This window comes from Epinephelus moara, chromosome 10 (assembly GCF_006386435.1).
Source record: "Epinephelus moara isolate mb chromosome 10, YSFRI_EMoa_1.0, whole genome shotgun sequence".
In the NCBI taxonomy this organism is placed as follows: domain Eukaryota; kingdom Metazoa; phylum Chordata; class Actinopteri; order Perciformes; family Serranidae; genus Epinephelus; species Epinephelus moara.
This window is the reverse complement of record NC_065515.1, coordinates 19,435,484-19,458,831: the sequence shown is the minus strand read 5'-3', so window position 1 is coordinate 19,458,831 and position 23,348 is coordinate 19,435,484. Positions and strand designations below refer to the sequence as shown.

The window sequence follows — 23,348 nt, the reverse complement described above, 5'->3', positions numbered from 1 at the left end:
GTTCATAAGAAAATTGAGAATAAGAATTTGGCCATTGTTTGGACCGGGCATTTATCCATGAAATGTTTTTCTTTCACTTTCCTTTCTTGTCTTTAAACAAAGTGTGAGTCATAGATCCCGAATATGACCCAATACGGCAAGAAATTAGTTGGTAATCATATATTTAAAAGTGGTGAGTGACTCTATATACATCGAATGCCGCACTAAAGAATCCGCATTACATTATTTGGAATATAAACTGAAATTTAAAGGCGCGTATCACCGGTTTGTTTCAGCAGCAAAAGCCTGGAGGAGCTACATATATTGTGTGAAGAACACTGAGATGATCACTGGAAGACACACAGCACTGGAATGTCTGTGTGAATTTGTGCACAGTCCTTTGCGGAAGGGAGGGGGTCGTCCTTCCGTGGAGTTAGTCGGTGTTGTTTTGGCCTGTGTTTACCCGGCCTACTGTACATGTTCGAGTGAGAACAATGGCGTGATGGCTTCCAAAATGGCAACATGAGTCACAGTGTCAACAACGCATTAAAAATGTGGCTGAATTTTGTTAAAACATCTTGAACATTAAGTGTAAATTGAAACCAAATGAGAGAGTGTGTTAGGTGCTGTGTGGTGGAGTGGTTTTGGTGAAGGGAGCAGGCTGCATGTTTTTGAAAGCAGATTAAAGATCAAGACAGGAAGGGCCAGGTTTAGGGAAACAGGAAAAGTGATGCAAGGAAGTGGACTACGTCACCAGCCAGCCCACCGCAGTCTGTGCTAAAAGTAGAATCGAGACCAAGCGCAAGTATGGAGTCTTTGCTCAAGTCACCAATGAAACTTGTACTTTTGACAGGTATGTGAGCTTATCTACTCTCTAGCATGGCAGGTGTCTTAGTAGTGATGAATCTGTACTTATGGGGGCTCTATGTTAACTATGGTGGGTCTGGGTTGTGTGATGGGGCGGCAGATGAGCTTGATATATCTGTACGTCATTTTAAAATTAAAACTAGTGTTGTGATTTTTAATTTTTTTTTTTTTTGTTTATAACAGATTGTTTGTGTCGCCACATACAGTAAGCTGTAATCTAAACTTGTACTGTGATTCAGTGGATCCTGTGTGGTTACGTGAGTGGCAGGTTAACCACAGAGCAGAAGATAAAAATGCAATTTTTACTGGAACCACACACGCCAAAAGAAGCAGCAGTGGCATCACAAAATGATTTGGACTATTGCTTTCATGGTATACGTTAAACTTACACACTCTCGTGTCTGGCGCTTGTGTCTACGCAGCATGGCTCTCCAGTCTGATGGACCCATGCAGCCTCTCTGACATTTGTGATTCTTGTCACCGGCTTGCAACATGCAAGTCCCTGAACGGCTCAAACGACGCCTGCTTCTGCGACCAAGGATACACGGGAGATGGAACGACGTTTTGCAACGGTGAATATGAACACACAAAGCCATCCATATGTATTTAGTATTTGCAGTGATGCAAGAGTACAGCCTTGTGTGTATAGCTGTCATGGAAGCATTGACTATTTTTGGACGCCTTTGTTGTTTGCGGCTGCTCGACATAAGCAGACAGGAGTATGAGGCCAACATTTGTACACATGTGGCTTAATTTAACATTTTTAGAGCATGGTGGGTGACTGTGCAGTGCAAAAATAACCCAGATGTGAGCAGTTGAAAATATATCAGGCACTAGATGTGTGAAAGCTGCTTAAGATGGCTGTTCAGGACAAGAACTGGTTCAGTTTTCATCGAAAATTTCACAAAAGGATCCACATAAACGCATATGAAACATTATCTCTCATCATTCGATCAACACAGATCAGCATGTTCTTTGCAGTGTTGCTCCTATGTCTCTTATAATCTCAAAAGTATGAGATGGTTAGCCCCACATGTGCCTTAGTCCACAGACATAGATTGGAATTAACCAACTTTTACGTGCAAGCAAACTTCATTTTCACCATCTAATTTTGCTTTTAATTCCTGTGATTGAGCTTAATAGTCAATTTGGGCATTTCAAAACACGTAGGCACTGTGTGGGCGAGTTTAAGTCAAATCTGTGTAAGTAATTCCAACAACTTTATGTGTTCTCGTCCACCATGCCCTCTTTGAGATGCAGTTTGTATTTGTTGGATCAGCTGTGGCATTTTGGAGCTCGCCAGCTCGTTGGCAGCTCACCTCTTTGAGACTTAATTACAGAGAAAACACTGCAATATAAAAAGATATCTCCGCCATACAGCTTTATTAGTAACATTTTTTTGCCTCTCGCTCGGCATTGTTGCTTCTGTTATGTTTCTGAGGCTGTTTAGAATTCCTGGAACCCTTTTTGTTTCCTGTCCAAACCCGATCACAATCACAGCGCAGCTTACATATTTCAAGGGCCAAAAGTAAATCAAAATGTGAGTAGTGCAAACACTGTGGTGAATGATTTTAAAACAAAAAAGGCACACTGAGGCTCACGGCTCATGGAGTCCTTGTGTAGTCGCAGATTAAGGATGTGTGTGTTCATCTAATTCGGAAATTAATGAAATAAATTACTATTGGTCGATTGGTTTATTGGTAGTGGAAAGTCTGAACTATTACATATAAAAAGGCAAAAACAAACGGACGAAATCACTCTCTGTCGTGTACTTAAAGATAAACAAAGGCATCAAAGTTACTCATAAAATCTGTTGATACAGTGTTTGTGCAACAATGATGGCTCAAGGGTCCAGTGGGTCATGGAGGTATTTCCCCTTTGCACACAGTCACCTCTCTCATCAGAGCAGAGGATTTCCCTTCTCGGACAGCTTTTGTTGCAAAAGGTACAGAGGAGAGGAAGAACAGAGCATCCATCACAGACAACCGAAAACAACAGTGGAAAGTCTTAGCAGGTCATTTCCAATAAATGGAGAGGCCAGAGACGGAAGGTGCGTCTGAGAATAAAGCTGGAACAGCACTTTTTATAATGCGTGGGCCGCAGCAGCATCCGCAGTGAAATGCTCTTTATCTGGTGCTTTCTGAAGCCTGGGCAACAAAGGGAAAAATATTTTAAGTAATTTGAGTTTTCAAGATCAAACAACGGCAAAAAACTGCTCAGCAGTCATAAATGTGAACAATGGAGGTTGCATATACGTTAGAGCTTAGTGGCGCCTGAGACAAGACCACAGCTGAGCTTCATCAAGTTCAAATCATCAGGACTCAGGATCAGGATCAAATTGAAGTGTTCTTAAATAGTAATCTAAGTGTAAGGGACAGTTCAAGTCAGTATTTGTGTGAACATGCAATCAAAGCCCCAAAAATGATTAAATCTGGATATATGCTGCCATGATGATTGCATGGGGTCAGTTCTCTGGACATTAATACATGGATTAATTCTGGAAATCCACATTGTCGCTCTAGAAATAATCCCACCAAATCATCTCTCCTGAATTGATGGCTGAAGACCTCACATGTTTCAGCACACGCTGTGGTTTCTGTTTTTGGAAAACAGATGTTCCTGTTAAGAAATGCTGCCATCATGTCCCCAGCACGTCATGCTAATTTCGGTGTTTGGTTGGTGTTATCCTTTTTCTGCTCAAGCAGAGATAACTCACTGCACTATTTCAAGTTAAACAGAAAGGATTAACATCAGTTTTTTGCGAGGGCTCTCTGGTGGTCCAGCCATTTCGCGTACTGTTCGGCAGCCAAAAAAAGAAATGACTTGTTGAAGGAGCGGAGCAAAGATTTTTGTTTCTTCACAGGCTGCAGACCAAAAGACTTGCAGCTGTTTGAGGGAGGAAAGACACACTGGTTACAGTTGCACTGATAATTCGCAGTTCTCAACTACAATTTTCTGCTAATATCTCTGACAGAAAGTTACAGAACAGCTGATTGCAACATGTTCAGGCATTTCTCTGGAGTATATTGAAAGGCCTTATGGGACATGAAGCAGAAGGAGGAGCGAGAAGGAAACTATTACAGTACATTTAACGAAGAATGGACTTTAAACGATGCATTAAATGTCATGTCTTTAAAATATCCTTGTTCAAATAAAGGGTCAGATAAACATGTTTTAACAAGCTACAAGTTATTTTTTGTAAATCTAAATGCTGGTCAGCAGGTGTTAAACCGCCTGGGCAAATCACAGCAACACAAAAGCATCCAGTTAAACCTGCAAAGATGTGTTTTGTTTCTTTGCCCATCCAATTACTTTCCTTTTTCAAAGGGGCCGAACCTTTCTAAAGCCTATTTGAGTTTTTGTAAACTCTGTTTCCTTTAGCAACTAACCCAGTTTACTTCCCACCCTGCTCTTTTCACCACAGATGACAACGAGTGCCAGAATGTGACTAATATCTGCGGGGACAGGGGGAACTGCACCAACACAGCGGGCAGCTACTACTGTACATGTGTCTCTGGATACACATCGACAGGACTGGCCAAGTTCCAGCCCAACGATGGCACTGAATGCATCGGTAATGTCTGATTTACTGGCCCAGTATTCTAAATATACAGAAATTTGTTTTGGTCACGTACTGGCAGAGGACCTCACATACAACTAGGCGAGATATCATGTATATGTGTGAGAGCCACACAGCTTTGAGGTCGCCTGTGTGTGTGTGTATATGTGTGTGTGTGTGTGTGTGATCTGTTTTCTCTTTCACTGTACTGAGGAGGATAAACGTGCTGGAGGTGATTTTTTTTTACCCTCCCCCCCTCGGCCTTTCGCTTCCTTCCCATCTGCTATTCTGAGTAACCGCCCGAGATCTTTTGCTCCATTTGCAATAGAAGAACAACACCTTGATCCCCTGTTGTAGCATAAAGTATTCCTGCAGATATCCAACTGGGTGGCACACATCATTTAATCCAGCGCGGAAGCATGTAGCTGATTTTAGAAGCTGATTTATGAATATTCAGATGTGTAACACGCATGCAAGAATTGCAGTTTCTCTTCCAAAATCAATTATACAGCGTATTAAATGGAATGAGTCGGACTGCTTATGCCACATTCTTTATTTGTGTGAAAATAAATCATTAACTTTCCTTCACTTTCAGCATCACTTTCACTCATTCTGAAGTGGGAATACTGCAGAGACACAAATGCATGCGTCTGTGTTTATTTGCTGTTTACATTACATGTGTTTATGATGAGAGTGTGACCCTTAATCATATTTCGTTTATCTTTTATCGGAGCTGAACTCTTCATTTGCACCTTTCAGATACTGATGAATGCAAGTCAGGACCAGTCTGTGGACCCAACTCACACTGCCATAATATGAATGGATCTTTCTATTGCACCTGTCAGCGTGATTACATCCCAACTTCAGGCACTAAGCCCTTTCATCCGGAGAGAGGTGTAAGATGTAAAGGTGGGTATGAGGATGGAACAGCTCACACGCACACGCACACACACACACTACCCTCACGCACTGGTACTTACATCCAAGGACATACATCTTTCTTCATCTCCTTTTTTTTTTAACTTTCCCTGTCACGCAGACACACACACACAACACAGAACTGAATTTTTAACATTTTTATGGCGAATGTATTATGCAACACATCAAGTAAACGGTGCAATCTTAAGTTTTCTGATGTTTTCTTAGCTGTGATGATCACAAAGAGAGCCATGTGATGTTACATCTGTGCAGGTTTTTCGTGCAATTCAGACTTTACTGTAAGATGCTTTGTCCTGTTGAAATGATGGAAATAAATTCAGCAATCAAAGAGATACTTTAGGTAATTGTTGTTTTCCAGAGCATCCCCAAAAATACTGCCATGACAACATCGGGTGCATCACACAGACTGTCAACAAAACACTTGAATATGTAAGTACCCCTCCTCAGGACCTCAGCCAAATAAGGTAAAAATAGATATGATGACACTGCCCTCTGTTGGAGGCAGAAAAGATGAGCATGAAATGAAACGGGCCAAGCAAATAAGGACACATGCCACCAGCCAATGTTATCCAAATGCAAGCGGCAAGAAAAGTAACACCGGCAGTGGTTTACGACTGACATGTAAATGCGTACCATCTACAGGCAAAGACAGTCATAGATTTTGCAGTCTTTGACTCTTGGGCCACCTGCAGGCAATGGGTGTTCCAGTTTGTTTTCTAATCAATAGCTGCTTTGTACACACCTTTGTTGGCGAGTTTTTTAGAACTTTTCAGGGCTTTTATTGGTTTATTTTTTACAGGAGCATAAAATATCCTGCAGAATATGTTTGCGCTGCACAGACTGTTGTTACGCATCCTCTTTTCTCCAGAGCTGTCCTCCCTGTTACTGGAGAGGGAAGGGGGTTATTATACGTAACTCTGATGCTTAGGTCAGTGGTTCCCCTTTTCCTCAAGAGACGTAAGTCTGTGTAAAACTATTTGGATGAATTTATTGCTGATTGATTATTTCCTGTGAATATTACGACAGAGATGTGTTTTCCTGATATTTTAACCCTTTGAAACCTGAGCTAATTGGTAATTGGTCAATAATTAATTTTTAAAAAATGGAAAAAAGCTAGGGAAAATATAATTATAATTATTATTATTATTACATTTTAAAATTGTGTTACAGAATTTTACTTTCAGTTTTTTACTAATTTTCTTCTTTTTTTTTTAATTTTTTCTTTCCAATTTTGGGGGGGTCATTACTTCTTTCATTTCTCATCGGCTTCTTCCAATGTCTATAAAAGAAATCAAGCCAATTTGCTCTGATTGCAAAGAACTTTTTATAGGTATCATGTTTTTTTTAAACAATCATACACAGTTAATAGGCTTCTTTTCTGACAAATCTAGTGCGTTCTTCTGCCTGACGCTCGGCTATTGTTCTGTTTGGCATTGTGGATGCCTAATAGGGGGGCCTTTTGACCCCCCGTGAAGCTTTGGTGACCCCTAGTGAGGGTCAGAACCCCCCAGGTTGGGATCCAGTGGCTAAAGTGACAGACGTTTAAATTGAGGCTCACTAGCCTCAAACTGGATGTTAAGCTCAGTTCATTGATGTTTAGAAGGGGAAACAAATATTAAAGTGATTAAAAATGTCCAGATGAGCAATTTTCAGTTAAGTATAGTGTGTGAAAACAAAATTCCACTTTTATTTTATTAAAAAAACAAACAAACATAATGACAAAATAGCAGTGGTAAACTGCAACACTCAACGCCTGCAGGTGACACGTGTTAAAATGTCATTGTTTATTACTTTCATTATGGGTGATACGGACATGTCCAAACAGCTCCTATGTGCCAAAGGTAGCCAGGCCTGTTTTGAGAATGATAAAACAAACTAACCCATATATGTGCACATTATTAAATTTGTGATTAAAGTACATAGAAAGAAACAATGAAGTACTGGATAGCATCAATATGTTGCAGGAATGTGATATCTTTAATATACCTCCCCTCCCCCCTCAATCCTAGATGAGCAACCTCACGGAGCCCCAGAGTCTACTAACGGAAATCGCCAAGCAGACGTCCGGCGAACTCACCTCAGTGGAAGTGATCGCATATGTCGAGGCCTTGCGTCGATCCGCATCAGCACTGGCTGCCGAAGAAACGGATTACACTGTCAAACCATCCGTCGTCAACTCAACCCTTACAGTAAATCTGTGTTTACCATTCTTGTTTCTCAATCAGCATTTGGAGTTCTGCCTGAACTACAGTTATGCTTTGAACTGGTTTATAGGGGGAAATGGCAGTGAATACAGTCTGGTTCCTTGTTATTGTGTGCTGTGCAGTTCTGGGAAAGACCAAAGTGCCGATGTGTAATATTTTTAGAGGTCTGAAAAAAGATGTCAGGTGCATACTCTAAGACTCGATGCAAAAATATTTTCTTTTATTCAAGTACCAACATTTCGACTAAACCGTCTTCATCAGGGTTTTAAAGGAGCAGCACTTGTTGACCATAATGGGACACCAGATTTCTCCACCAATTGCTCCTGTGCAATTTTAAAGAAAGGCACCCCATCCTGTGATTCAATAGTAGAGAAATATCAGTGATAAGTTGCTATGTGAACAAATAAGGGCATCGTTTTTTGTTTGTTTTTTTACATTTGGGGGGTCTGGGGATGCTCTTAAGAGCGTCAAACTCTTAACTTTGTGGATTCTGGTGACTTTTTATGTACTTTTATGCACAATTTCATCAAAATAAAAGTCCTCTGTGAACGTTTTTATTCAGAGGAGCAAATACACATGTTCTAAATACTATGGGGAAGTGTCCTATGTATCCCCCCTGACATCTACGCCTATGTGCACATAAATAATAAAAGCCACATTATGTTATTGACACATCAAAAGAGACAACCCTACAGTAGATACACACAACGACGTAACCGAGCCTAATTAAAAACACATTGCCATACAGGCATGTGTTACATGCTGAACTGTCACACACACACGTGACACTGATAAATCTGCTCTCCTACAGAAACTGGTGAAAGCAGTAAACAACTTGGTGGAGAAAGATGAACTGGTGGCTTGGAGCCGGATGAAAGAGGAGCGTCGGGAACATACCATCACCAAGCTGCTACACACTGTTGAAGAAAGTGCTCTGACTCTGGCTAACACCTACCAAACTCCAACCGAGCTGGAAATCAAAGCCACAGAAATGGGTGAGATAATTATTAAAGCAGAGCACTCTTCCAGAGACTCCAATTATATTAAATTGTCCTGCCATTTATTCCCACCTGTGCACAGGAATGTGAGGTTTTGGATAATTGTCATTTTCATACTTTTAATTCCTTGATATCCTTTTTCTCTCTCTCTCTCCCCTCCACTACAGAATTGAAACTCTTCACCTTTGATGCTCGTCACACAAAAGCCAAACTGGCCGCTTCCATGGGAGGAGATCATATAAATCTAACTCCGAAATTGAGACCAGAGGAGGACAGGAATGGTAAAGTAGCCTAGTTTACACCACCATCTGCGTGCTCGGGTGTACAGGGAGTACTGTTGTGCTATGTGTAGCCATATGCCACATATGTTGTATGCCAAAGAAAAATTATGTATTCAGAGTTTTTTTCTTCCCACTAAGTATCAAAACATAATGATTTGTTTTTTGTTTGCATATAGTAGAATTTGCTCCAATAAATCATGTCAGCCATTCAAAAATCTGGTCACCTGGTCCTCATGGCAACAGTTGTGCAGCATGCAACAAAAAGACCATGAACTCGTGTTTATATTGAAATCAAACCTGAGTTTAAGTCATGTTTTGACACCTTGTTACATGTTGAAATAGGGCCAACCATTACAGACAACTTAAAAAGTTAATTGTCACTCTACACAGCTGGTCAGACCTCCACACTGACTGTACATCTAATATCTCCCAAATATCGTTCTGCTCGGCACAATCAGTGTGTTAAAAGTTTGATTAAACATACAGTTAGTAAGTGAGTAAGACCTACTCCCTCCTGTCTTTGCTAAACTTTTTTTTGTCCATCAGGAAGCGTGTCAGTGGTGTTTGTGCGATATGACAGCATCGGTGACATCCTGAAGCCGAGCAGCGACCCAGGTGTCACCGACTACTCGCGCTATGCAGGGACGGGGGAAATCACTGTCAACTCCCAAGTCATCGCAGCAGCCGTCAAACCTGCTGACGTTTACCAACTTGACCATGTCACCTTCACTCTGAGACACAACGAGGTAAAGACCACACAGAGTGCTGAGGCTGGCGACAATGTTTTCCCACTTCTGCACTCTTAATGTATGCCTTCCAAATGTATGCTGCTTCAGAGTGTCACTGTGTCTGTGCAAAACAAGTTCAGCTAGTGAGGGTTTCCTTAAAAATCATGACCCCGGTATTATTCTTCCATATTAAACCCGCCATTGATTTGATTTATTTAAGAAGCACTTTAACTTTTAAAAAAAAAATTCTATCTAGATGAAGGTTTTCTTCACTTCCTGCTCCCTTAAACTCGCTGCCACCTTTTCCGTGTCTTACATGACTCATTTATCAGCATTACGGTAGCTTCCAGTAGGATCCCGTTCACTTTGAAACATCAACATCCCATCATATATATTCTTGTCAGACTGGAGCCATCGTTGCATTTGCTGTGAAGAATAGCTTCCTTATTCCCTCACTGACTCTCGCAGTAACTTGCTAACTGTTTCCATTAAAGTCAAACTCACATGGGAGGAGTAGTTAGAGCTTTGTGTGTGTTTTTTTTTTTTTTTTAGGAAATTTTAAGATTTTACTCTGAGTATTTCTTGCAATGACCTCTCAGTTTAAGGAGAAATGGAGGAGGAAAGGTGAATAGATGATGGAGGAAAGCGGAGTAATGAGGGGAAATAACCCTAAAAGTTAATGTACTGGTATTTTCTTTTAAGATAATTAAAATGTATGAGAAAGTGAAATCATTATTTTTGTTGGACCCTTGAGGCTTAAGCCTAACAAAGGAGGTGATGATTTATGTCGAGCAGTGAAAATCCTCTGTAAATTGCCTTTAAAGAGCAACAATCAATAATTTGGGCTCCATTTTCATGCAGACAATTTCTGCTAGTGAAGTGGTATTTTCCCGTGACGCGCTGTGGTTGTTTTTTTTTCCCTGCCTGCACCTGCTCAGTATTATTGTGACACACTCTGCTCGTGCTCATTTGAAAGATAAATTTAGTGATTTAAGGTTATAAATAAGTCATTTTTACACGTAAAATATCATAAATGTTTCACCGAGTGGGGTGCAGACAAACCTAATTGAATGTAACAACTCAACCTGAAACACTAAACCACATTTTTGTTTTATTTTATTTATTTATGACACTTAATTTTCAGTGCAAATGTGCTTGTTGTGTAGATCATTGTAATTCAAGTAAATCTGCACATAATAATTTATGTAAAATATGTTGACTCCTGCTCAATATGCTCATGTGAATTTAATGATAATTTGGACCGCTGTACATTTGTACATCCCAATGAGATTGCTCTCCCACAGAAACACCCGGTGAGCTGCATTGTGTGCAGCACACATGATTGCACTTTATGCCCTGAGCCATTCATTTTGACCCAAAGTCATGCATGATAATTATTTGGCTTTTCTTTTTTTTGTATAATGAGTCATTAAGTTATGAGATGGTAAGAATAGTGAGAGTGCAAAACAGCAGGAAAATGTCACTAAAGTAAAAGAAGAGGATTGATCATTTTTAATCCAAAGATTTAAAATATAATTCCTGACGCACTCAAACTTTTGATGGACAGTAATTCATCTTTAGTGCTGTTTTGATGAGACCTGCGCAATCTGTTTTAACCCCCTGTTGTGGTCCCACAATGCAGCGCAGCACAGAAACTAATAAAAACAGCACCGTGAACAGTTAACAGCATCTTTGTTCCTGTCTTTTTCCCCAAAGCCCATCGACACTAAAGCTGATGTGGCCAAGTGCGCCTTCTGGGAGTATGAGCCGGACAGCCTGCAGGGCCACTGGGCCACTCGCGGCTGCAAGACCGTCCACGTCAACAGCAACGCAACCACCTGCTCCTGCAATCACCTCACACACTTTGCCATCCTCATGTCCTCCGGGCGAGCCAATGTGAGTGTTCGCACATTAACAATACAGCCGTGCAAAGGTATTTCATTTGTTACATTTCTCCACTGAGGCTTTATTTTATTTATTGAAATTAATTTAGGTAAAAGGTTTATCATGTTTAAAAAATGTATTTTCAATGAGGGTAAGACCACATGTCTGGATCTGTATTTATATCTTAAGAAAATAATTTATTTATTGAAATTTTAGATTTCGAATTAGAATTTTAGAATTTTATTTTTAAACTAAATATTAACCTAACCTCAAGTGAAATATATTTATTATTCAATCCTTACAATAAATGGTTTTATATCAGGATATTACTTCTATTTTATTTTATTATTTATATCAGTTTTTAATGAAGCTGTCTTCTATGAAATTATTTGCCAACTAATTTAATAATTGATTAATCAGTTTGAGTAATTCTTTAAGAGAAAAAAAAAGTCATAATTCTCTGATTCCAGCTTTTTAAATGTGAATATTTTTTGGTGTCTTTACTCCTCTATGACAGTAAACTGAATATATTTGGGTTGTGGACAAAACAAGAGATCTAAACATGCCATCTTGGATTTTGGGAAACACTGATTGACATTTTAATCATTTTCTGACATTTTATAGACCAAACTAATTGATTAATGGAGAAAAAAATCACCAGATAAAATAAGAATTAGTTTCAGGCCTGCTTATTACTTATATAATTCTTTTTTGCTCAGATCCTATGTTGTTGCTGTCCTGTAAAAACATGTGTATTTCCAAAAAAAAATTGTGACAATTCATTTTTAGATAATCCGATGGGATTTTAGATATGATTCATCCATCTCAAGAGATAAGATTGTCTCGATCCATTTTATCTGGAAAATTCAAAATCTTTGATGTTATAAATACACACTAACACGAAGATATACTGAATGTTATGACCTTTTGTCACTGAATTGCTGTTGTTTATGTACCTCTCCGTGCGCTTATTTTCCACCAATACAAGTTTTTGAAGGCCAAAACCTGCAGTTTGTGTTGAAGGTGTTATCAACATTGTGCCAGGTTTCAATATAATGAAGCAACTTCTTTCTATTTTATTTGTTAATACCAAGACCTATAATTATTAAGTTTCACTCAAGATAATATTCTTGATAATTTGTGAGACTGCATTTTATGCAACATACACACACACACACACACACACACACACACACACACAAAAAAAACCTAATTAAACTGTTTAGCTGCTGCTAAAGGCAGTGTTACTCACTATACATATTGAAAGGCAAAGAAACTGTGGGAGATATCCACCCACAACTTTTAAAGATACACCTCCTGTTGTTTTATAGCTCTCAACAGTGCCCTTAAATTCCTACATTTCCTTTGGGGATTTGGAGGCACTGCTTTAACTAAAACAGGGGGTGTGTTCGTAAAAACAACCCTGAACTGAAGATTAAATTAATTTAAATTTCCCCACCTTTTTCCTTTAACATATATCTGATCCAGCAGGACTGGAGCTGTCCCTGTATGTGTGCAACCCAACATACTGCATGGGTGTAAGCCAGTACCCGCCCGTGTTATATCAAATGACTCCGAGCAGAAAACACAACAAATTACACCTTCAGCATACCCTGAGATAGTAAATGAAACCGCCTCCCTTTCCATTTGCTTCCCAGCTGGTGGCCCACTACACCATCCTGACCCGGATCACCCAGCTGGGGATGATCATCTCCCTCATCTGTCTGTCCATGTGCATCTTCACCTTCTGGTTCTTCAGTGAGATCCAGAGCACCAGAACCACCATCCACAAGAACCTGTGCTGCAGCCTCTTCATGGCCGAGTTCATCTTCCTGGTGGGGATCAACATGAACTCGCATAAGGTGAGCGCGGTGAAACAAAGGAAGTCTCCTGTTTGTTTATGTGTGCGTGTGTGTGCCTGAGCCGCTGTTCTGTGATTTCAATGATTAAAGCCCCTCTCGTTTGAGTTGTAAGAGCACACAGGGTTGTGAAGCACACTTTAATTTCTCTCGCTTACACTCTAACTTGCTTCTTTAGTTGAACAACAGAATTATGTGTGTTCATTTAAGGGCTTCTTTGACACGGGAACGCTTGAAGATGTGCAATAAATCTCCTGAATTAGGCCAAACAAACAAACAAATATGTGCAAATGACAATCCTTACATACAGGGGCATAATAAGTGTACTTTGACACATCATAAAACTGTGAAATCTCCGTCTCCCTCTCTCCCTCTCTCCTCTTTTGTCTGTTTCTTGGCAGCTTTTCTGCTCTGTTATTGCAGGGCTGCTGCACTATTTCTTCCTCGCGGCCTTTGCCTGGATGTGCATCGAGGGCATCCATCTGTACTTAATAGTGGTTGGCGTCATCTACAACAAAGGCTTCCTGCACCGTAACTTTTACATCTTCGGCTATGGGAGCCCCGCGGTGGTGGTGGCCATCTCGGCGACGCTCGGCTCGAAGTATTACGGCACTGATAAAGTGTAAGTGGAGGGAGAGGTGGGAAAACAAAGGCTTTAACAAAGACCTCTTTTTCCAAACTCATTCAGCATTTCTCAGGGAGGGAAGATAAACAAATTACATTAATTATAAATACAAGAGGACAGAGATTAAATTTGGCCTGCAGGGACATAAAGGAAGTGGAAGATGCTTGTGCTGCTTAGAAAGTACGTTAAAAAACTGATTTAGTGTTAAAGAAATTCTGATAGGTTTGGGGTCTGCTGGAGAGTTCGAATAGGAATCTATAAATAAAAGTAAGTCTGTTGTTTATTAATGTAAAACATAATTAAAAGATTGAGGTTATGCAAAAGAAGTGCTGATTGTTCAGTCCTGCGAGCAGAGGCAGCTTTCTCTATCCAATTGTTTTTGTGCTTGTAAGATAAGAAGGGTATGTACGGGCCCATACAATATTGTCATAATTAAGATTAGGCTAGATTAGTCTGAAGTGAAATGATAGAGGGTATTGCTTCTGCAGGAGGATTATTGCAACAAAGAGATCTTAAAGCACACGTTCAGTTAATAAAGGTGTTAAATAACACTTCCTCCGTTTGTGTTACAGGTGTTGGCTGAGCACGGAAAACCACTTCATATGGAGTTTCATCGGCCCGGCGTGTTTGATCATCCTGGTAAGATGTAGAAACGACTGTTCAAGTATTAATTGGAATCATCAAATAGGGATTGTTTCGAAGATAAATACCCATTTGATCGTGTTTGTTTGTCATGTTTGTTTTTGTCGGTCTCCACCAAAGGTTAATCTCTTGGCTTTTGGAGTAATCATCTACAAAGTGTACCGGCATACTGCTGTGAAAAAGCCTGAAATCAGCCACTACGAAAACATCAGGTAGGATTAAGTGCGCTCTCGTCGAGAAGGTCAAAAGTATATTGAAAATCAAGTTGTGAGTTCTTTATCTGGTGGATTATGATGGTGTCATGTGGTGTCCTTGTTGTGTGAAATTACAATTAGTTTTTTTTGTTATTGTTGACTTAAAATACGAGTTAAAGTCAGTGTACTCACCGTCAGGTCTTGTGCCCGCGGTGCCATCGCACTGCTGTTTGTTCTGGGAGCCACCTGGACCTTAGGAGTGCTGCACATCCTCCGTGAGACCACCCTCACTGCGTATCTGTTCACCATCGCCAACGCCTTCCAGGGGATGTTCATCTTCATCTTCCTCTGTGTCCTGTCCAGAAAGGTAACAAGTCTCATTTATTATTCCCATTTATTATGTGACTATAGTCAGTACTGTTTTAGATTATGAATAATATAATATAATATTATATTATATTATATTATATTATATTATATTATATTATATGCTTTATTCTACATCCTGCCATCTTGTCTGTGTCGTTCCAGATCCAGGAGGAGTACTACCGGCTTTTCAAAAACGTGCCCTGTTGTTTTGAGTGCCTGAGATGAGTTAACATGCACACAGCCTGATCACTTGCACTTGTACAATAATAGTCCGCCCTATAGCTTTGCAATATCCTGTGAGTCATGCGTTCACTTTTGAAAGACGTTGTGGGAGGAATTGTTAAGCTCAGATGTCTAATAAATGATTTCTAAATGTCTTGTTTCCTTTGTAAAAAAAACTGCCATCATCTATACATGTTTGTAAGTGTTATGTACAATGCAGATAAACTACTGAGTCAACATTTCCACAGCAGACGTTCTCCTGAGAATCATATTTTTGCACAGTTTGAGTTAAGTTTAACATCTCTGCAGTTACCAGCATTAAACCTGAGCAGCAGTCTGCTGTCTTTGTTCTGTCCTTGTGTTTGAAATTGATTTGTAAATTATTAAAAATGAATGTAGCAAACTAACACATATCTCTGCTGCTCACTTCCCTTATGTGCAGAATCAATGCTCTTGTTTAATGCATTAAACCCTCCCTTTGTGAACTCCACACAACTCAGTGTACAGTTTATTAAATATGAACTGTTGTGAGGACAGTTGCTCTCGTACATGATGGCAGTTAGGAAGGCCAATGGCCCCATCTACTGGAGCTAATGAGGAACTGTCTATTGTAGCATCTGACACACAAACTCATGGCTTGCATCACTTTCTGATTATGTGTCTGCACGATCAGACAAATGTTCTTCTTGTATTTTTTTTTGTGCTGTAGCATTTTTTGTGTAGTCCTCTAAGGCTTTGTGATACTGGCCTGTACATAAATAAATATTGTGGCTGAACCTTAATTTTCCTAAGTGTTCTTGCTTTATTGCACTTCTCAACAAGCTCCATCCTGTAGTGTTGGACAATAAATGCATCAAAAAATTACTCACTTTATGAATTTCCTCCCATCTACAGTAAATTTACTTATATTTTATTTATTTTTTATTTATTTATTATAACGATTATTTAACCAGGAAGTCCCATTGAGATTGAAAATCTCTTTCACAAGGGAGACCTGGCAAAGGTAGAAGCCAATCAAAACACATTTACAATGCAACAAATACAACACATAATACAAAAATCCACAACAAGCACATTGTGTATGATGCCCTTAAATTCATCAATGCCCTTAAATGATGCCCTTAAATTCATTAATGGGTATACGTGTTTATCATTTTAAATCTATTGTGACCTCAGTTCATAAATTGCCAGAATAATTAAACCAAACAAAACTAAAGTAAATAAGTAAAGTATATGTACTTGTGCTATCATATATAAACCCAACTCTTAAGTCCAGACGACTCTATATTTGGACGTATGTGCCCTTTCAGACTGTGACTAACCACTTTTTCTTGGTTGTCTAAAATAATGGTTGGTCTGTGTTTTCTTCACAAGAAGCACGGACCAACCAAACAAGAAATGTTGGTGCACTAATGTGTCACATGCCTGTACACAGGAGCATGTTGTTACCTAGTTATTCTAGGTAATAGTTTGTCGGACGCTGAAAGTCCTTGCAGACACTGGTGAACATCTCTGCTGGTGTGTGAGAGAACAATTTTTGTTACACAAAGACATGCACTGTGTTTCTCTATTTTTTCTTGAGTCTGACCTCTGCCTGTATTTTCTTATTATTTTCGGTGTTCAGGATGTTTATAGGCGTCTAACACGACAGCGCTCAGGTGAGGTTGAGGCTTCACAAAAAGTTAGCAACCAGGTGCCAGAGTGTAATCAGCAGGCATCCAAGAGACACAATGTCGAAAAAAACCCCACAAATATAGCGAGGTGGAATTCTAAATGAGAGTAAATCTGGGGTTGGCCTTTACCTTCACTTTTGCTAGTGAGTGTGTTTGCGAACAGAAACTGACAATCTTGCATGGTGCGCCTTATGTCCTAGCATTGACTTGTTTCACTTACTTTAAATTGCTTGACTTTAACACAACCAGATTAAAACATAACTTACTGAGACCCAACAAGTCTGTAAACATCCCTGCTAGACCTCAGCTTACTTGAGTTGTCATATTACTGCAGAAAATGGAGTGAAATACAGAATTTACTATCATTAAGCACTGAGTTTGGCTGACGGATGTCCCACTGAAACTCACATCATGACCTCACCTAACTAAACTGTTTTGCCAAGACACCTTTAAAGCTTTCTGACTCTTTCTTTGTCCTCAAAACAAGTTTTTCAATCCAATTTCAGGACATACTTGTGATGTTGGAGACCTCTACTGGCTGCTGCTGAGATTAAAAACAGGAATAGCTGATGGTCAGGTGACCTGAATCCTGTGAATCAAAGAGGTGTGATGGCTTATGTGCGATTACACAGGGGAGCCATGCGTTTTGCAATCCGAACACAACCCCAAAAGAAGACGAGAATAGACCCTTTTAGCTGATTGCTGCTCGGTGTCGTCACCCTCACAAACTGCTCTTATAAACAGGGCTGTTTGCGGAGCCCTTTAGGCTGCGGCAGATTGTAAAATTGGCATGAAGAGCAGCAATTCACCACACTGTTTGACTTTGTTGTATCCAGAAGGAGAGCTTTGTGATGCCAGGGGAACGGTATATACGTTTTAAGACATGGAGTTGTGACAGATATTGAAGAAGTAAAAGAGCAAACCAGGCTGCATCTGCTCTGCCTTCGCTCCATGTGGCTGGGTTTCACAGAGGGAATAGATGTAGATCCCGCTGGGTTTATCCCTCCATTCAGCTGTGAAAAACTTGTTTACCTCATTTTCTGAGTGATTAAAAATTAGGGTTTAACTTCACTATTTTTTAATACTTAAAACAGACTGTGTTGAGTTCTGTGCAGTGGTGGAAAGGTACATTTACTAAAGTATCGTACAAATTCAAGGTACTTGATTATTTTAATTTTATGTACGTTTCTTTTGCTTCACTGAATCTAAGAGGCAGATATTCTATGACATCTGTCTGACAGCTTGAGCTACTTTTTAAATTTTCCATTCCCTTCCTGTGCAATGAAATCGATGTGTCTCAAGATGTGTGAACTTTGACTGATTTTATAAACTGAGGGATAAAATGTTCCTTTATAGACTGAGAAAATGATCCTACTTCTTACCAGGGACAGAGCCAGACGTTGTTAACACTTGGGGCTTAACTAAACCTAGGAGGGTCCGGGGGCATGCTCCCCCTGCTAGATTATTTCCCCCATTTTATGGCAGCTATAGGAACTATTTTTCAAGCCATTTAAGATGATATAATGCCTACAAATTGTACATCATTCTAAAAATTCAAAGGAAAAAATCATCTTGTAGCATCTTTTGTCTATTTTGTATCTATTTGATCTCCAACTGCCTTCATCATTCTGACACCATAACACAACAAATATTGAGGATGACTTATTTTCACTCCTGCCGCCTAAATGGAGAAAAAAATTGTCTGATGTTTCCATTTTTTAAGTTAAATAACAGGGTAGAAATCTGCTATGCTGGAGCAGAGCTCACAGAGTGACTGTTTATCTAACAAAACACCTACGTTTGAATCCATGCCATATTAATCCGAGTTGCTCTAATTGCAAATCGAGGATCCTCAACAATGCCACATAAATGTAGCCTTCAATACTCTGAACTGAATGTGACGCCAACAGAAGACTATTTACTCAATACTAGATTTATGTAGGCAAAAACATAAAAGGATCAATACCATGGGCAGATATTGTTATCTGAATAATAAAGCTGAAGGTGTTTAAAAACCTAAAAGATTTTTGCGGGCTTTTGAGTAAGCATTCAGGGCTGGAGCTCCAGAAGCTGCCCCCCTCTGCTATTTCTCTGCTGCTTAAGCTAAATGAACTGTTTGAAAACTCACTCAGATCACCTGGAAAATTCATCGTCACACTGAAAACAGGGCTGCTTTTCAGACTTTATAGAGATACGTAGTTCTTTTAGAACAGAGACGCTAAAATGATCTTATAGAACGTGACGCATTGCTGTAGATTAAACTACCCAACATATAAAGTAGATAAATTAGCTCAATCTTAAGCAGTAAAATGCAACATACACATTAATGCAGCAGTATTATTACTCAGTAACTTCATATATGATTGTAAAACACTGACAGGGAACATTTTACTGCGCAATCAATTCTTTTACTTGAGATACTTTAAGTAGACTTTGCTGATAATACTTACACACCTACTTAAGAAAGGTTTTGAATGCTTTTATGTGCAGTTTTAGGTGCTATATCGGAGGCAACTGGACTTGCTTGAGTTTCTTGAAGATGTTTCAGTTCAGTTCTGAACTTAAGAAACCTCTTAGATGAGGTGAAATGTCTTCAAGAAACTCAAGCAAGTCCAGTTGCCTATGATATTAGCACTTAAGATTACCATGACCTGGGTGTCTGAGAATCTTCACCAACATTTTGGTAGGAGATTTTCACAGTGTAGTATTAGCACGTTTACCTAAGTACATGGTCAGGATACTTTTTTCTACCACTGGTTCTGTGTCCATGGTTCTATTTATTTATTTATCTATTTATCTTTAAGCACAATCAAAAAGGTTAAATTGTCACTGAGCCGTCACGACAGCTCATTTATTGTCATTACAAAACTGTTGAGACAGTTCTCTCGTGTCACTCCGACAATGTCACAGGTCAACATGGCTCTCGTGTGTGTTTACTTTAAATCAGTCAGTTGTCTCAACCAGACCCCTGTCCTGATCACAAGCTCTCACTGCAACCAGTTTCCCAAATCAAAACCCACGCTGGTATATATAAAGGACGAGCCTGAAATGTGATCTCCGACTCCTCAGTTTCAACATGAAGGGGCTCCTCTTCTGCTGCCTTGTGGCCCTGGCCAGTGAGTTTCATTGATTCATTCATATGATTTTAGTTTTTAGGGCGATATCACAATGCAGCCTCATAATTCTTTAACTTCAGTTCATTTATTTTTTATCATATATATATATTTTTTTAATATCTTGGGATCAAGTTGGAAATAAGTGTTCTTACTTTAACATGTCGTCCCCTAGATTGAACAAATATCAAAATGTGCTGACATAATGTTTGATTTTTATTCCTTCAGCATGTCAAAGTGTCCGATACGGTGAGTGTTTTTATCATCATTGTAAGAGCACAAAATAATCTTTTTCCAAAACTTTCCATTAGAAGTGAAGAAGTGAAATAACATTTCATTTTGGAAACATATTCCAGAGCTCGGCCTGAACCCAAAGAAAACCTACGAGTACAGATATGAGGGAATGGTGAATTTTGGACTCGGGATGCCAAACCTTGCTGAGTCTGGTGCGAGAATAACGTGCAAGCTCAAGATCGCTGGTGTGTCTGAACAAACATTCCTCCTTCAGGTTAGACTGACCATACATTGTTCTACAAACTCTCTCAGAATATGTTTTTTAAACTTAAAAATAGTCAACGAGCATTGTTTTATAAACAGGTTGTTAATTATTAAATTTTTTTCTGATTAATAATTCAAGTAAATTAATTGGCATCGTATCATTTGTCATTCATTTTTTATTCATACATCATAAATACTTTGGAGGTCAATGTAATAAACATCTGTTGAAAGGTTGTACAGCCTGTAATCTCCCCAAAATAACTTTTTATGGTGTAAATATGATACAGAGTTCTTTGTAAACCGCCTAATAAGTTTAAACTGTTGAGATTTTGTTTGTTAGAAATGTATGCATAGCAACAGTTTGTGCATCTATAACGCAGTACCTTCCTTTTTGTCATCTTCCAATCATAAACAGATGATGTGTTCAAATGTTGTTGGATATATACTATCAGTACATACACCTGCTAGTTTCCTGTCCACTTATGTTGGGTTAGAAATGTCACCTGTGCTTCATCTGACAAAGAAAATTGGAGAGTTTTCATGTTGACTTGACAAATACTTGTCACTATGGCACATGAGCACTAAAACGTATAATTTCGATCTCTGGTTCAAAGCTTTCAGATTTGGCCTTCGAGGAGTTCAATGGCTTCCCAGGGAAAAACAGCTTTAATGCTTCCCCAAAGCTCACCAAGCATATTGCTGCCCATCTCATCAAACCCTTCATGTTTGACTATGCCGGTGGACACATTAGTAACATCCGTGCCGCTGCTGAGATTCCTGACACGATTGTCAACATTGTGAGAGGGATACTGGGTTTGTTCCAAGTCACTCTGAAGACCACACAGAGGGTCTATCAGCTCGAAGAGGTGAGTCACTGCTGACAAATAAACTGTTCTCAATTAAACAAACAGCATCTGTAAAAATGTAATAAAACTTGTTTAATTGTGTTTGCAGGCTGGCATCCATGGCAAGTGTCAGAGTAACTACGCAACTGATGAAAACGGGGAAACAAAGGAAATGACCATCACTCAGGTTGTGGATGTCATTAACTGCAAGGAGAGAGCAGCCATGTATAGAGGAATGGCCACCGCTGTGCTCGATGAAGTCGCCAAGCAGGTCTGTTTATCTCTCCGCAGATGCATCTGATTCCACAATTATAAATGAAGCAGACCAAAGTCAGAGCTATTTTTGTTTGTGTGTCCTCCAATCTAGAGAGGGGAATCTGTCATTTCAACAGTGAGATATGTTTACACAGTCAAGCCAACAGCGGAGGGAGGCCTCATTACCAGGGCTCATGGCCTGGAGCAGCAGCATTTCAGTCCCTTCAACGTGAAGGGCGGCAGTTTCAAGATGCAAGCCGTGTAAGACAAGGAAATATCTGCACAACACGCCTCTCACCCGTAATGCTCGTCTGCCATACAAATCGTCTGCTTTAAATAACTCCTCCTGCAGGAAGGAAATGGTGCTGCTCGGCGTGAGTGACACAGCGAGAGCTGTCACATTTGGGCCAATGGAAAGCAAGGGCAACCTTGTTTACAAGTTTGTCAGCTCAGAAGTTAACGTCCCCATTATGATGCAGAGCCTGGAAGACCCAGTGCCAAAGGTGATAATGATATTCTGCTGCTACATGACATTCATTGGTCTATAAAATCTTTCCTGATATGAGCAGGAAGCAGGAAGTTAAAATAAATACAGACCTAGCAGCGTTCAATTAACCAATTAGAGCTGTACTCTCTGTTCCTCTTTATAGGCTATTGAGCTGGTCAAGCATCTGGCTGAGGTTAATCGCTACCAGATTGACAGTGCAACTACAGAGGAGGCTATAAAGCTGTATCAACTCCTGCGAGCGATGCCTTATGAGGGATTGGAGGATATGTGGAAGCAACTTGCAGGAAATGAAGAGCATAGGTATGAGATTATCACACAGTGTGGACAATTATAAATTGTAAAGGAGAAAACAGGGCTTGATCAAGTTCTGAAAAAAAATATTAAGAATATAACATAAATTTTAAATGTAAAATGTATGAAAAAAATATATGAAAAACTAAATTTGAAGAAAATATCTCAGTAGCAGCCACACCACTTTTTAAGGGTCTTTCACCAGGGTCATGTTTACATATTTAACATTGGAGCAGACGATATTTGACCAAATTTTTAGACTTTACAGCTTTACAGTATTTTGAAATAAAAAAATTAGATCAGGGTTTCAAAATGTTTTGATAACTGCGTGCCATTTTAGCCAGCATGTGATTGAGGACAACAGTTAAAGTGTACACCCTGTGACTTTTTAAAGACATTGTATGACATATTGTTCAATGACTTTTTCTAACCTTGTTATGGCATGCTAACACTTCACAATTCTGCCTAAATAACACCCATGTACCATTCTAGTTTTTAACATTTTAATGCATTTGAAAGTAATGAAATAGAGAGACAATACAGAGTTTGACACTGATTATACCCACAACAGTCGCACGATGGCTTCTGCTGGGCTGCAGCAACATGACATGCACAGACTGCACACAGAACTTTTGCTAAGGTGGTCTGGTCTGTCAAGCTGTCGCAGTAAGCATGGAGCCCACACTGTAACTAACTGCACTCCCTGAAGAAATATTATCATATTTTTGGAGAAATGAAACAGTGATTCCAGAGAGAAGCAGACAGAGGGGTCTACAGTCTGTGTTTGAAGGATATATCCAGGATGTCAAACTGAC

At 39.5% G+C, this 23,348-nt stretch overlaps 2 protein-coding genes across 3 annotated transcripts in view; both read left to right on the top strand.

Moving 5' to 3' along the window:
• The first annotated feature begins 759 nt into the window (after window positions 1–759).
• adgrl4 (adhesion G protein-coupled receptor L4) lies at window positions 760–16,116 on the top strand. The gene is made up of 16 exons (XM_050055943.1): window positions 760–832; window positions 1,269–1,418; window positions 4,271–4,420; window positions 5,165–5,314; window positions 5,703–5,773; window positions 7,354–7,533; window positions 8,360–8,543; window positions 8,714–8,827; window positions 9,374–9,573; window positions 11,272–11,451; window positions 13,098–13,301; window positions 13,700–13,920; window positions 14,496–14,562; window positions 14,686–14,777; window positions 14,958–15,126; window positions 15,291–16,116. Exons 1-16 carry the CDS (start codon window positions 787–789, stop codon window positions 15,351–15,353), a joined length of 2,241 nt encoding a protein of 746 aa, XP_049911900.1. The 5' UTR covers window positions 760–786; the 3' UTR covers window positions 15,354–16,116.
• Window positions 16,117–20,025: 3,909 nt separating this feature from the next.
• The window catches only part of vtg3 (vitellogenin 3, phosvitinless), a 16,681-nt gene continuing 13,358 nt past the window's right edge, over window positions 20,026–23,348 (top strand). For both annotated transcript variants that reach the window (XM_050055745.1, XM_050055744.1), the window contains exons 1-8: window positions 20,026–20,139; window positions 20,365–20,385; window positions 20,493–20,644; window positions 21,249–21,500; window positions 21,589–21,750; window positions 21,847–21,995; window positions 22,087–22,237; window positions 22,385–22,542. In XM_050055745.1, coding sequence (XP_049911702.1) covers window positions 20,100–20,139; window positions 20,365–20,385; window positions 20,493–20,644; window positions 21,249–21,500; window positions 21,589–21,750; window positions 21,847–21,995; window positions 22,087–22,237; window positions 22,385–22,542 — 1,085 coding nt within the window. In that variant the 5' untranslated portion in view covers window positions 20,026–20,099. The remainder of the gene's footprint in view (window positions 20,140–20,364; window positions 20,386–20,492; window positions 20,645–21,248; window positions 21,501–21,588; window positions 21,751–21,846; window positions 21,996–22,086; window positions 22,238–22,384; window positions 22,543–23,348) is intronic.